This window comes from Papio anubis, chromosome 2 (assembly GCF_008728515.1).
Source record: "Papio anubis isolate 15944 chromosome 2, Panubis1.0, whole genome shotgun sequence".
Lineage (NCBI taxonomy): Eukaryota > Metazoa > Chordata > Mammalia > Primates > Cercopithecidae > Papio > Papio anubis.
In genome coordinates, this window is record NC_044977.1 from 17,355,044 (window position 1) to 17,369,034 (window position 13,991).

The following is a 13,991-nucleotide window of genomic DNA, read 5'->3' on the forward strand; positions in this document are numbered from 1 at the left end:
TGTTAGACACAGTATATTTAGAAGATCACTCTGAAGAATGGATTAAAATAGGCAATAATAGTTGCTGAGAGACTAGTTATTAGACTGTTCTCAAGAACAGTCCGAACATAACTAGCCTATTCTAAGTATCTTAGGAGGTGTTCTAAGCATTTTGAAAAGATTCTAAGAAGTGGAAAATTAACCAAAAATGCATCAGATAAGCAATAATTTAAATTCTTGTTTTAGCTACCAAAGAAAATAAAGAAAAGGTAACAATGTCTTGCGGCACAAAATTACGTTATAAGCATGCTACTTTATATTCTGAACAATGTCTTTGGCTGAAATTTGCATGGCTGATTAAAAGAAGAAAACAATATGCTTATAATTCTTCTTTATGTGTCTTATGGGTTCTATATATGTACATGTAATAAATATCTTTTATATTGTGGTTCTATGGCATACATATTCCTAATTAATTTTAAATGGTCTTGCTCTACAAAATAACATAAAAAGCCTTTAAAATAATATTTTAAATACCATTGCAAAATATTCAGAATGTAAGCTCCCCATTTAGATTTGTATATTCTCTATAAATTGACTAGTATATTAGAATTTTAAACATTGTTATAGATTAAAGGTATTTATTTAAATTTCAGGTCCAACTTTTTAATTTTTGGCTAATTATTAACAGACCTACCCTGTCAAATATGTTCAGTTATTTTAAACTGCATATTTTAGTAGAAAACAATTATTTTATTGGCAAACTGTATAAGGTAGATTTTTTGAATATTTTATGATACACTGTCTTATAACTGCTGTCATAAGATCACATTTAGTAGTTAAATATTTTTAAACAATACTTCAATTATGAAAGTGTTAGTGATGTTTCTTATATATTATTTATCTATTCTGAATTTTCAAAATTTTAGAACAATATTTTAATGATAGTCTTTTTATTAACTATATACTATTTATATATTAACAAGTTATTGAAGAAACTATTGTTGTGTATTTGTGTACCACCACTCCCAGTCGATGTTGATATTGAATAACCAACCTCTTGATAGTAATTTTACTGTGTGGAATTGATAATTTTGCTTCTTTTGAATTACTAGATCATTTCTAAAAATATTACTGTAAAAGTAAACATAAACTATCAAAAAAATAGAGTTAAAGCATATACAAAAGAAAATTTAGCCACTAAGAAAGGTGTCAAAGACATACTTTCACCAAATCAGAATTTTCTTCTTGTCTACTCACAAGAACTGAAGGGAAAATAGAATGTAAATACATTTTGAGCAGTGTGATTTAATGTTACTTAATGCCATCTCTGGTAATGATACAAAATCATTTTCCTTACTGTCAGTTATGGGCATCCCCATTCTTAGGTAAGCACTGATATTTTGTGTGCATGTGCCCGTGTGAATGTGTGTGTGTGTGTATCTGTGTATGCTTGAGGTATGATTTTAAAAATTAGCAGCCTCAGCTAAAATATGATTGTATTGTGGTTTTATTAACTCTCAATAACTAATTTCATTTGTTAATCTTAATATATATGACTTCTCTATATATGTGTAACACTGTACTCTGAGTTCCAGTGTGTATATAAATTAAAGTATATTGTACATGTACAAGTAAAATAATCCTAGCAAAAATAACTAATTTTTTTTTTCTCTCTTTACAGCTTGCAGACCAGGATTCTATAAAGCTTTTGCTGGGAACACAAAATGTTCTAAATGCCCTCCACACAGTTTAACATACGTGGAAGCAACTTCTGTCTGTCAGTGTGAAAAGGGTTATTTCCGAGCTGAAAAAGACCCACCTTCTATGGCATGTACCAGTAAGTCTATACATTTTGGATTTGGAAATTCTGTTTCCAACCCTTTCGGTTTTTTTATTCTAAATTTAAAAAATAAGTAAATGTACAAAATCTGGCATTATCCATGCTATTTTCTGTGATAACAGTCAAGGAAAAAGCTTCTCTCTCTACTCAGCATAGTTGCTTTTCAACTCTTTGTAAAGAATGTGTTTACTCCTCAAAATTCATTTTGATTCATGATGTACAAATGCCAGCACTGGTTTGAGGCCCTACAAGTTTTCCTTATCCATAATCTGTCCTTAGGAAATTATAGCAGTTGAAGGCTGCATGAGAAGTTATGAACAAAACTTCTGTTCTTTGCTTCAACCCTTGACCATTTTAAAGCACATCAATTTAGGACCATATAGTTAATGTGTGAGGGAGATTCCAGAGGAAACTTTAAAAGTCATTGTGTTATTGTTATGTAGAAAAGTTCAAGTTTCCTTGACATTTATCTTTAAAGGCAGGTATTTTTGAGTTTTTCCACATTTCACCTCTTACTTTCTCTCCAATATTTTTAGTTAGAAGCAATGGAATGTTAAATCTAAATGTGAAGGTCATTTTAATGTATACACCAATAATTTTAAATGAATTGTATTCTTCTATTATTAAAATATTATAAAATATTTGTACATTAAAAAATAAAAGTGAATATATTAATATATTGCTAAACTATGCAAAAGTAAAATATCACCCCTTAGATTGCTTTAAAATCTTGTTAAATATGTTAACATAAAAACACAATATATAAATTTAGAAAAAGGTAGAGGAGACTTTTTTTTTTTAGAGACAGAGTTTTGCTCTTGTAGTCCAGGCTGTAGTGCAGTGGCATGATCCCGTCTCACTGCAGCCTCTGCCTCCTGGGTTCAAGCGATTCTCCTGCCTCAGCCTCCCAAGTAGCTGGGACTACAGGCATATGCCACCACGGTAATTTTCGTATTTTTAGTAGAGATGGGGTTTCACCATGTTGGCCAGGCTGGTCTCGAACTCCTGACCTCAGGTGATCTACCTGCCTGGGCCTCCCAAAGTGTTGGGATTACAGGCGTGAGTCACTGCCCCTGGCCGAAACTATTTTTTATAAAGAGTTACAGCTTGCAAGGTGGCCATCCTGCAGGCTGGGAAACGTAGCCTCTGACCAAGACATGCACTTTGAGGGTGGTAAGAATGACAGGGATTTATGCTGAATGAGGTGGTCAAAGACACATATTAAATAAGCTATAGGAGTCATGAAATTTAGGAAAGCAGAAACATGCACATGTGCAACTGAACTTCATGCCTCAGCATGGGACCCATGTGCAAAAAATGGCCATGTTAGCACAATCCAAGGGTGGAGTTTTCAGCCCTCTGATGTCAAAAGGTGAAGCAGATGACATAGAAACCCTCCCTGAGCAGACTCTGGACTGGCCAGAACTACTCCACAGTTGGTGGTCTCTTATCAGGAAGGAATGCTGGTTAGTTGTTATGTCTAAACAGAAAGGGAGGAGCAGCATCAGGTAGTTACTTGATATCAGCAGTGGAGTGGGTCTTTAAAAAGGGCTGGCTTCTGTTTTACCCTTAGGGAAGAAAGATTAATGGTAGTGAAGGAGGGAGGTGTGTCCAGCCTCCCATCTCGTCATCATAGTCGGGATCTCAGTTTTAAGGTTTCTCTGGGGTAAGCTTGGCCATGAGGGCGTCTGTTCAGTAGGTTGGGGTATTTAGATTTTATTTAATTTTTATTTTTATAACAATAGTTTTTGGGGAACAGGTGGTGTTTGGTTTCATGGGGGAAGTTCTTTAGTGGTAATTTCTGAGATTTTGGTGCACCCATCGCTCGAGCAGTGTACACGGTACTCAATGTGTACTCTTTTATCACTCACTACCCTCCCATCCTTCCCCACTCAGTTCCCAAAGTCCATTATATCATTCTTATGTTGTTAGTCCTCATACCTTAGCCACCAGTTATGTGAGAACATGTGATGTTTGGTTTTCCATTCCTGAATTACTTCACTTAGAATAATGGTCTCCAACTCCAGATTGCTGCAAATACCGTTATTTTGTTCCTTTTTATTGCTGAGTAGCATTCTATACACACACACACACACACACACACATAATGTAAATGTGATATAAATGTTATATATATATATATGTCACAGTTTCTTTATCCGCTTATTAGTTGATGGGCATTTGGACTGGTTCCATATTTTTTTGCAATCGCAAATTGTGGTGCTATAAACATGCATATGTGCAAGTGTCAAATAATGACATCTTTTCCTCTGGGTAGATAGATACCCCGTAGTGGGATTGTTGGATCAAGTGGTAGTTCTCCTTTTAGTTCCTTAAGGAATCTCCATACTGTTATCCATGGTGGTTGTACTAGTTTACATTCCCACCAGCAGTATAAATGTTCGCTTTTCACCACATCCACACCAACATTTATGATTCATTTCTTAATTATGGCCATTCTTGCAGGAGTAAGGTGGTATTGCATTGTGGTTTTGATTTGCATTTCCTTGATAATTAGTGATATTGAGTATTTTTTCATGTTTGTTGGCAGTTTGTACATCTTCTTTTGAGAATTGTCTATTCATGTCCTTTGCCCACTTTTTGATGGGATTGTTTGTTTTTCTTCTTGCTGATTTGTTTGAGTTCCTTGTAGATTGAGTTCCTTTGTCGGATGCATAGTTTGCAAATATTTCCTCTCACTGTGTGGGTTGTCTATTAACTCTGCTGATTATTTCTTTTGCTGTGTGAAAGCTTTTTAGTTTACTTAGGTCCTATCTATTTGTCTTTGTTTTTGTTGCATTTGCTTTTGTGTTCTTAGTCATGAACTCTTTGCATAAGCCAATGTTGAGAAGAGTTTTTCTGATGTTATCTTCTAGAATTTTTATGGTTTCAGAACTTAGATTTAAGTCTTTGATCTCTATTGATTTGATTTTTGTATAAGGTGAGAGATGAGGATCCAGTCTCGTTCTTCTACGTGTGGCTTGCCAATTGTCCCAGCACCATTTGTTGAATAGGGTGTGCTTTCTCCACTTTATGTTTTTGTTTGCTTTTATTTTTATTTATCAGTTGCGTACGTCAGATATTAAGGTGAACATTTGCCTTTCCTGGTGATGAATTGGTAACAAAATTTTGGTTATTTTATTTACTTCCATAGAATCAAAACTAGACTTACGTAATGTCACATATTTCTTAGAGGCATTTCTTAGAGATGTCTCAATTTTTTAAACTTAACAAATGCAGTTCATAGATTTGTCTGTATGACTATAGACGTCCTTATAAAATATTTTTATGGAACACATTTAATAAAAATGTAATACATTTATTGTTGCTATTCATTAGTAGATGTAATTTTGGCTTTCTGATTGTAAATGCTAAGTGGCTGCTTTCTTCGGAAAATTACAGCCTAGAAAATTACTACTTAGGTATTTTTTTTTCCTGTGAACATATTTTAAATTTATAAATAGCAAAATAAAACTTCTGAATGTAATTTCTCACTTATAGAAAAAAGTTTTTAGCAGACAAATCTTCCTGTTACTATACATGTAATCTTTCTTGCATGGTTACTAAATAGTATTATATATATTATGGACAACATACTACAGCTTAGATAGTTGGTAGTATTTCCAATAGTTACAGTCCTGTCAGGCAGGTATCCCTCAAAACCTATGTAGGAAACTGAATGGCGCTTTTAAGTGATAGAGGAAAATCTCTTTTTATTTTCTTAGGAGGCTATAAGTAGAAAATTGGTAAATTGACGAAATAAGTTCCCATCAATGGAACCCTTTAGTAAAGTAGTGTACTCAATAATTGAGAAGGCTTAGAGTTATTCAGCATGACAAGCTAGTCAAAGGAAAATAAAGATGGGCTACAACAAGGTCTATGAATGTGATAAGCTTGTCAGTCATTTTTGAATCAGATATGTGTATTTTTCCACTTATCATTTTATGTCACTTGAATTTGCTTTCATTTCTAATTTCCCTTTTTAATGCTTTGATATTATAAATTATATTTCAGAAATGCTAGCCTACCTTTTTCATACAAAGTAGAAGCAAAGAAAGGTTTAATTCTCTCATTGGCTGGGCAGAATTTTAGACAGGGAACAGCATGCCATTGTTGCTATAGGGCAGGAAAAATAATTTTCCTTCTACCCTTCATAGTTCTTAGTTGAGACAGACTCCAGTAACAAAAGAGATTAGCAAGAGAAAAGCAAACAGTAATTTACTAACATGTACCTCATGTATACATTGGACATGTATACCTAGGGAATGAGTAAATCTCAAAGAGGTAGCTTTGAGTTTAGGTTAAAATACCATCTTCAGCTGCAGCAAAGAAAGAAGAGTTTTGGACAGGGGAGCAGTAATGGGGAGGTAAAATCACAGTAAACCAGGATAAGATTTGTTATGTTGATTTAAGTCAGTGCCTTCTTCATGGATAAGAGTTTCTGGTGACTTAGTGATCCTTCTATTCCTGAGAAGACAGGGAGATACACTTACAAATGGAGATTTCCTTTGTAGATATAAATTTTCCATAGAAAAGGGTCCTTTCTACTTTGTTTTCTGAGCTTCTACTGTGTCTGCAGTTTGTCAAATAAATTGACTCAAAATAATCCTTATGCCAAAGGGGCATATTTTTGAGTGGTGTATTCTGGTCTCCTATAGCTGTATTTTAGGGTGGCATATTCTGGTCTTCTCCAGTCATATTTTGGAGGGCATAATTTGATCTCCTACATTGTTACCAGTGATCAAAAGAGAGAACCCCCAAAGAAAAGTGAAATATAGAGCTTTAGTCAAGTTTTCCTAGTCCAGACAGGAAACTTTCTTCTCAATGCTTCTCTCTGCTACTTCTTTAAGAGCTTACTTACTTTGTTTGGCAAAGACTCAGCTTAGTGCTGAGTTCACTATCTTTTAAAGCCAGATTTTCTCAGAGTGAATCTTGGTGATGTAGGAGCAAAGGGAAAGCTAATCTTTCACCCTCTCCTAATGTTTACTAATATGAACTTACAATAGCCAGATTAATAGGAGAAAAATGCATAGAAATGTATTAATGTGCATAAGCATGGGGGGCATATAAAACATGAGACTTGTAGAAGGTCCAGATGGTGAGGTTTATATACCCTCTTTGCAGGGGAAAGGAAATGGGGCATGTAGACAATGGAGGGATAGTAAGTGATTTTTAGGAGAAATGAGTGTACCCAAGGAACAATGGCCTGGGAGAAAGTTCCTCTGAGTTCTGAGGGAGGTGGTGAAGAACGTGAAGGGTGGAGCTTTAGTGTGAAGAAAAATGGTGTTATTATGCAGGTAAAGTATCTCAGGTAATCCCTAGGAGCTGCTTTCAGAAGAATAGATGAAATGTCTTTCTGGGTTTGGTAATGACTTATAGTCGTTTCTTTTTTCCAGTGGTTAATTTTTCCTAGTTGTTTGACAAGATTCCTAGGGAAGGACTTTTAAGACAATGCATTTCTTCTGGATGAAGTTCCCTTAAACAAACAAAAAAAGAAACTTCAGAGAAATCCCCTATGGGTGCCTTGGGAATGAAAGGGGGTCGGAGAGACAGGCTGGTGGGAAAGGTCAGAGAGAGATTTTGGTTCTGAGGTTTATTTCTGAGGCCTTGCAGTTTCCTCTAATTCAAAGCACTCCACATGCCAAAGGACCATATTTTAGGGTGTGATTTTCTGGACCCCAAAAGCATTTACTAGATATGTAAGGTTGGGCAAAGTATTTAACTTCTCCTAACTTCAGATGTACCATCTGTATTGATAACAACAATACATACCTCATACTGTTGTCATAATGATTTAAATGAGTTAATATTTGAAAAGTGCTAAAAACAGTACCTTGCACATTACCGGTGCTACATAAATGCTTGTTAAATTAAAAAGAAAGCTGTTCTCTTACAATTCATTTTGAAAGAGTGTCTGGTAAGTTAAAATTCAAACTATTAGAAATTTTATGTTGATGCTGTTTTGTCAGGTTCGCAGCTTCCATCATTTGTATTCCTGCAAACTAAAAACAACAGTAATAATAATACACTGAATGCCTAAGACCTTTTCACAAAAGATAGTAAGTCCTGCACCGCTAAGCCTATCATCTGATACTGTTAGCAGTGGCAAATCGAACAGGCTTGCAGCGACTTGATTCCCGCTTCCTCACAGGAAAGAATTTGGCTGAGGGGCGTAAGTCAGTATGAGACCAAGTCAAGTTTTAGAACAGGAGTGAAAGTTTATTAAAATGTTTTAGAGCAGGAAGAAAAGAAAGTACACTTGGAATAGGGCCAAGCAGGCACCTTCCCAGATCCAGCTGCCTCATTTGGCCCTTTACTTGAGGTTAGATACATTGGCATGGTTCCGGGGTTTCTATTTCTTCTCCCCTGATTCTTTCTTGGGCCCGGCTGTCTTCGGGCACAGTGGCCTGCTGGCGCTCGGGAGGGGCCGCATGCGCAGTGTGTTTACTGAAATTGTGCACATGCCCACTGGAGGCATTTTTTCTTAGTGTTCCTAGGGAAAGATCATATACCAGTCAAACTGCAATTTTGCGTCTTATGCACATGCTTGAGCCTACTTGCCCAATTCCTGAGATCTTATTGGTAAGCGCCTGATCACCAGCTTCAGGTGTTTTCTATCTGTTGGGAGACTGCTGTTGCCTTTCACCAACTGCCGCCAATTATTATTTTCGAAAGATAGTTTAACAGCCACTGGACCATCACCTGGTCTTGCCTGACATTCCTGGGGTGGAGGGCCCTCTCCTGCCCTGTTCATGTCTGCCTATTCTAGCAATATCCGTGAAGTAGTCTGAATCATACTTTGACTAGTACGGAGTGACCCTAGCAGTTATTACAATATATACAAAAAAGAAGCAAGTACCGTAAACTTCAAAACATTGTGTCTTCTAAAACTTAAAAGATGAGATTTTGGGGGAAGAAGTTCAGAAAAATGACAAGTTAAGAGGTTGTTGAACAATTACACTTAAGAGGTTCATGGTAAGTCCAGCAAGATATAGAACTTTTAGGGCCAGGAATTGAATTGAACAAGCAGTCAACCTTTCCTGTTTTTCATTAACCACAAACATTAGCAATATTTTAATAGATATATATTCTCTCCATGCTACATATTGTATTTCTATGAATTTGCCATTATTTATTTCCTTTATTCTTATGGTGTATTATCTAAGGGTTGGAATTTAGATCATCAGTTATTCCCATCACTCTCTGGTGTCTTGGTCAATTTTAACATTTAAAACAGTGCTTTCAGAGAACCTTCTAGGGATTTAAAAGGAAGCATTTTTTGGTTTCAGGGGTAGAGAGAAAAGTGAAATTTTCACGTGTGTGATGAAACCATTTTGAATGTATGATTAAAAAATGAAGAACTGAAATTGTGGAAATGAGTAACCAAAATATTTGGCCAGTAAATTGCCTAATAGGTAAAAATTTCATAGATAGGTATAGGAGGTAATCATATAAATAATAAGATTTTAAGGATGCTAAGAAGCCAAGTTCCTTAGTGCTTTTCTCAAAACAACGACAAACCTAAAACTTTTGTAGTACAACACAGCATGAGATTTTACCATTAAGAGTTTTATAAATTTCTTTGGGTTTATAGAGATGGTGTCTTTTTATTTCATAATCCCAGTTTATTCACATGAAGATTATTAGGTGTCTCAAATGGCTACAGTCTAAAGAAAATTATGTCTCACATTCAAAACTAATCCTTCCAGTTGCTGGGGGGTGATCTGATCTTTCAGTTTTCTGTTGGGCCTGGCTGTTCTTGTTTGTCTCTTCTCCTGACTTTTTGTTTCTACTAACTCCTCCCTCAGAACCTATAGTATATATTCAAATTTCTGTTATTAAAAAATGCTCCCAGTCCAATTTTTCTCTCCTCTAAAGCAAATACCTTGGAAAAATAGTTGTCATTGACTACGTCTACTTTACTCTATTGCATTTAGATGTTCCCATTCACTCTACTGCAAGTAGATTTTGTTTCTACTACTTCTAATAAACTGCATAAGAAAACTTCACCAATGATCTTCACTGACATTTTGTATTAGAAACATTTTTTGTCCTGTTATTCATGACACTTATCTCTGTTGATCATTCTCTTTTTCTTGCAACTCCCTGTTCCCTTTTAATCTAAGACATTGCAATCTCCGTTTCATCCTCCTAATTTTCTGATCATTTTGTTTATCACCATTTGTGATTTTTCTTCTTTTGCTCACCTGTTAAATGTTAAATTTTCCCGTGTTCTTTGTGTTGTCCTTTTATCTTTTCATATGTTCTCCTTGTCTCCCATAATTTCAAATGCCACCGGTAGATAGATAATGCCCATATTTTTATCCATATCTCAGTCTTCTCTCCTGAGGTTCAAAGTCTTCTAGACAACTGATTGTGGGATCTGATGACCTGTGTGTCCTATGGAAACCTGCCCACATCTCTGACCTTGTATTATAGCATACTCCCCTTGATCACCAAACTCCTGGACTTCAAAGATGCTGAAATTGTTTTCATTGTCAGTGCCAGCAGTTTCCTCTACTTGAATTGCCTTCCCTTTTAGGTCTCCTTCCTTAAGTTTTATTTTTGCTATTCAGGATCAAATACCAGCTTTTGGGACAGGCATTTCCTGACTGCCCCCTCAAAATAAAATTCTTCGCAGTTACTCTTTTTTATGTCATTGTGCTTTCTTTTTTATAGATTATATCATTCTTTGAAAATACTTGGTTTATTTATATACTTGCTTCTGCATTGTCATTCTATCCCCAAGAGACTGCAAGGTACCTGGCATATAGTAGACACTAAGAACTTGATGAATGAATAACTAATAATTTCAAGCTCAACCTGTGGTAGCCAATATTATTGATTTCTCCCACAGACTGCTTATCCAGCCTTGCTTTTGTTTCTGTGTCCCGATGAATCCTCATCAATCCACCCATCCAAGCCATGAAGCTTAAGTCGTAACCCCTACCACTGACCTTGAAATAGCCTTTTGGTTCTACTTTTTCGCATTTCTTCTATCCATTCCATGTAAATTCCTGGTCTTAACCTTTTAGTTAAGACCCTCAACTTTCCTTTGGGTTAATTTAATAATCTCCTAGCAAGTCTCCTTCCTTTAGTCTTCCATCCTTCCTAAGTATCTTCCAAATTATTGGAAAGTATTATTTCTGAAAGAACAACAACAATGAAAAACTTTTATCATATCCCCACTGCTGCTTATAACCTTTCACATCTACAACCCTTCTTTGACAAAATTATAAGTCAATCTAAGGACATCCAGGGTCCAGGCTTGGTCTGTGTCTCCCTAACCAACTTTAACTTTACCAGGATTTATCAAACGGTCTGGATCTTAATCCAGTTATTCCAGTTATACCAGCTACATACCTGCAGGTTTGGGCTTCCTTTTTCTTCTTTTTGTTGTTGTCATTGTTGTTTTCTTTTTAAAAATTCATTGTGTTTCTTTTGCATAAACTGAAAAATATATTTTAAAAATTAGGAATAAGAAATTTAAAAATAAATGCTGAATGTTTTATCTAATATTTTAATCTATTTCATATCCTCTTAACTTTCTTTCTCAGGTGACTCATTCATGTATGCTCTGTACTTTAAAGAATGAGCTGTGGAGGACACTCCACACTATCAGTTCTTGATCAGTTAGGGCTGCCTCTGGTTGCCATTTGGAGTACAGGAGATCCTGCCATCTGCCAAGAAGTCTATTATCAGAATAACTGTCCAAGGCTTTTCCAGGCCAAAAGGGAAAAATAGTCACTGAGGTTGGAGGAAAAAAGTAGGCAAATAAAAGTTATTTTAAAAGTACTTGTCAAGTAGAAAACACAGAGTAGGAGACGATGGAGAGGAATGAAGTAAGAGTCTAATAGGTGGCTGAGTGAGATGTTAGGAAAAGCAAAATCCCATGGTCTTAGCACTTTTACTTTGATGGTTTTCATGTATTTAAATCAATAGAGAAGTTGTCTTTTAAAGCTGTTGAACAGGTGCTGGCAGATTAACACATTTAACAAACATTTATGTTACCTGCTTAGAAAAGTTCAAACATAAAATGTAAGTCATACACATGGGTAATTCTAATGCATACCCTTAGGATTTTGTTTTGTGTTGTTTTGATCATCTAAATATGCAATCAAACAATACCTACAAGTGAAAACATTTTGCTACAACATCCTTCTTAATACACAGGCAAATATCAAGTCTTTGTATTTGATATACAGTGACAATGATTGGGAAGAAAGCATAAAACTTGAATTTACATTTGCTCTAAGGCTAACGGTGTAAAGCATGGTTTCTTTAGTGCTGGAATAATTGGCCACTTGAGAAAATTATTATTCTCTCACTCTTACTCTGCGTAGAGCAAATAGTGGCTGAGATGTAGTTGGAGAAGCATTCTTTCCTCTTTTCAGCTGCTCTAGCCACAGCCCTCCTGGGGATGCTCAGGATGCTGACAATCCAAGTATCCCTATTCTGCTGGTTATCTCTTCTTCCCCCGCCATCTCTTTATTTTTTTTCTCTTTTTCTTGAATGTAAGTTTTGCATGAAGAAAACCATTTTGGCCCCCTTGCTTTTCCATCTCACAACTGAAATGCAAAAGTACAGCTGATTGTTTAGGTGACTCATTGTACAGACAATGTAGCATTCACAATTTTACAGAGCCTAGAAAGGGAGAAATTGCAATGATAGTTTTTTTTTTAAACCTCAAGCAAGCTGTTATATTTTAGACTTGACTTATAAAAATTACTTAAATATTCACTTCGTATATTGCAGTGCTGTATTTTTAAAATTAAAATGACCCTTACACTACTGAATAGACACCTATATGTAATGAATGCCCATTTCCCCAATTATAGATTAATGATAGATATCACTCGAGTTTGATGGAGTTACCTAAACACATATACTTTAATTTATATTTCAGCAGAGCTTCTTTTATCAAATAATCTGGGAGAGTTTTCTCTATAAGAATTACTAAGTGGCCATTCTGCCGATATTGGAGAATCGAGTTACCACTTGTTGCCAGTGTGACTTTATTCCTGACCTCTGCAGTTGAAACTCAGAAAGAATTGTCACACTCAATATCATCTGTTTGTACAAAACAGATCATTACAAAGAAATCATTCATAATTTGAAACAGAACATCCATAATTATTGCTACAATGTTATGCATTTTGAGGAAAGTTTATTAATTTGCTTAAATTTATGCATTCATTGTTTTGCTTTTCCCTCTGAAATTATGACAGTGCTTGGACTCTTCATATTTCTCTTTCCATTTCTAATGGATGCTTGTCTAAAGGTAATTGACTCAAACATGAAAAAGGCCATATGTCAGTACGCATGATTTTTTCTATGGTATTAGGGAAGCTGGATAAAGTTTAACTAAAAAAATCTAAGGCCAGGTCCTCATTATTTTATTTATATTTAAGTGCTCTTTTTCTCATTCATGTGATTATGTTTACTTTAACTATTGATCTGCATATTTATAATGCATTTCTGTAATTATTACAATTAGTTATTCTATGGACTAATTGACGTTTTCTTCCTGCATTGATAAGGATAGTTGATAGCTACCATTTTGGAAATTTCCCAAGCTAAAATTATGTACATGCTCTATGGCATAGAAACTTGAAGATGCAAATGCTTACTTTTCACGTTTTCAAGTGTCTAGAGAACTGTATTTTGAGAAATTTTTACTCTCTCCTAATGGGTAAAGAGATGGTGGCACCTTATTCTCTTATGGCTCTTTATTAGTTAATCTCAGTTTTCGTAATACAAACATTCCCGTCTACTTCAAATAATTTTCATGTAATATAGATCTGTTCTTACTAGCACTGGGCTCTTATAAAAATTATAACCTTGAATTATCTGCTTTACAATACTTGTCAAAATTTGTACTGTGTGAAATATAATTCTTAGAGAATTGCACAAAACCATGCATTGCATTCATTTCTTTGGTTAAGGCATGTTACCTTTGGTTCAAGCTAGATTAGCAGACTTGTGCCTATGAAAACAAATACTTCAGTGTAATATATGCATTATTTGCTAAGTGTCAATCATATCTTCTATAAAATCGGGATATTAATAACCATTTTACAGGGTTATTGTGATGATTGAGTGAAACAAATTATGTGAAATATTAAGTACACCCTTTACAGTTAGCTATATATTTTTCAATACATGCTTA

The 13,991-nt window shown here is 35.1% G+C and overlaps 1 protein-coding gene across 6 annotated transcripts in view; it reads left to right on the top strand.

Moving 5' to 3' along the window:
- The window catches only part of EPHA6 (EPH receptor A6), a 928,471-nt gene that overhangs the window by 408,310 nt on the left and 506,170 nt on the right, over positions 1 to 13,991 (top strand). For all 6 annotated transcript variants that reach the window (XM_031661852.1, XM_031661826.1, XM_031661827.1 and 3 more), the window contains exon 4: positions 1,664 to 1,819. In XM_031661852.1, the coding sequence (XP_031517712.1) occupies positions 1,664 to 1,819 (156 nt within the window). The remainder of the gene's footprint in view (positions 1 to 1,663; positions 1,820 to 13,991) is intronic.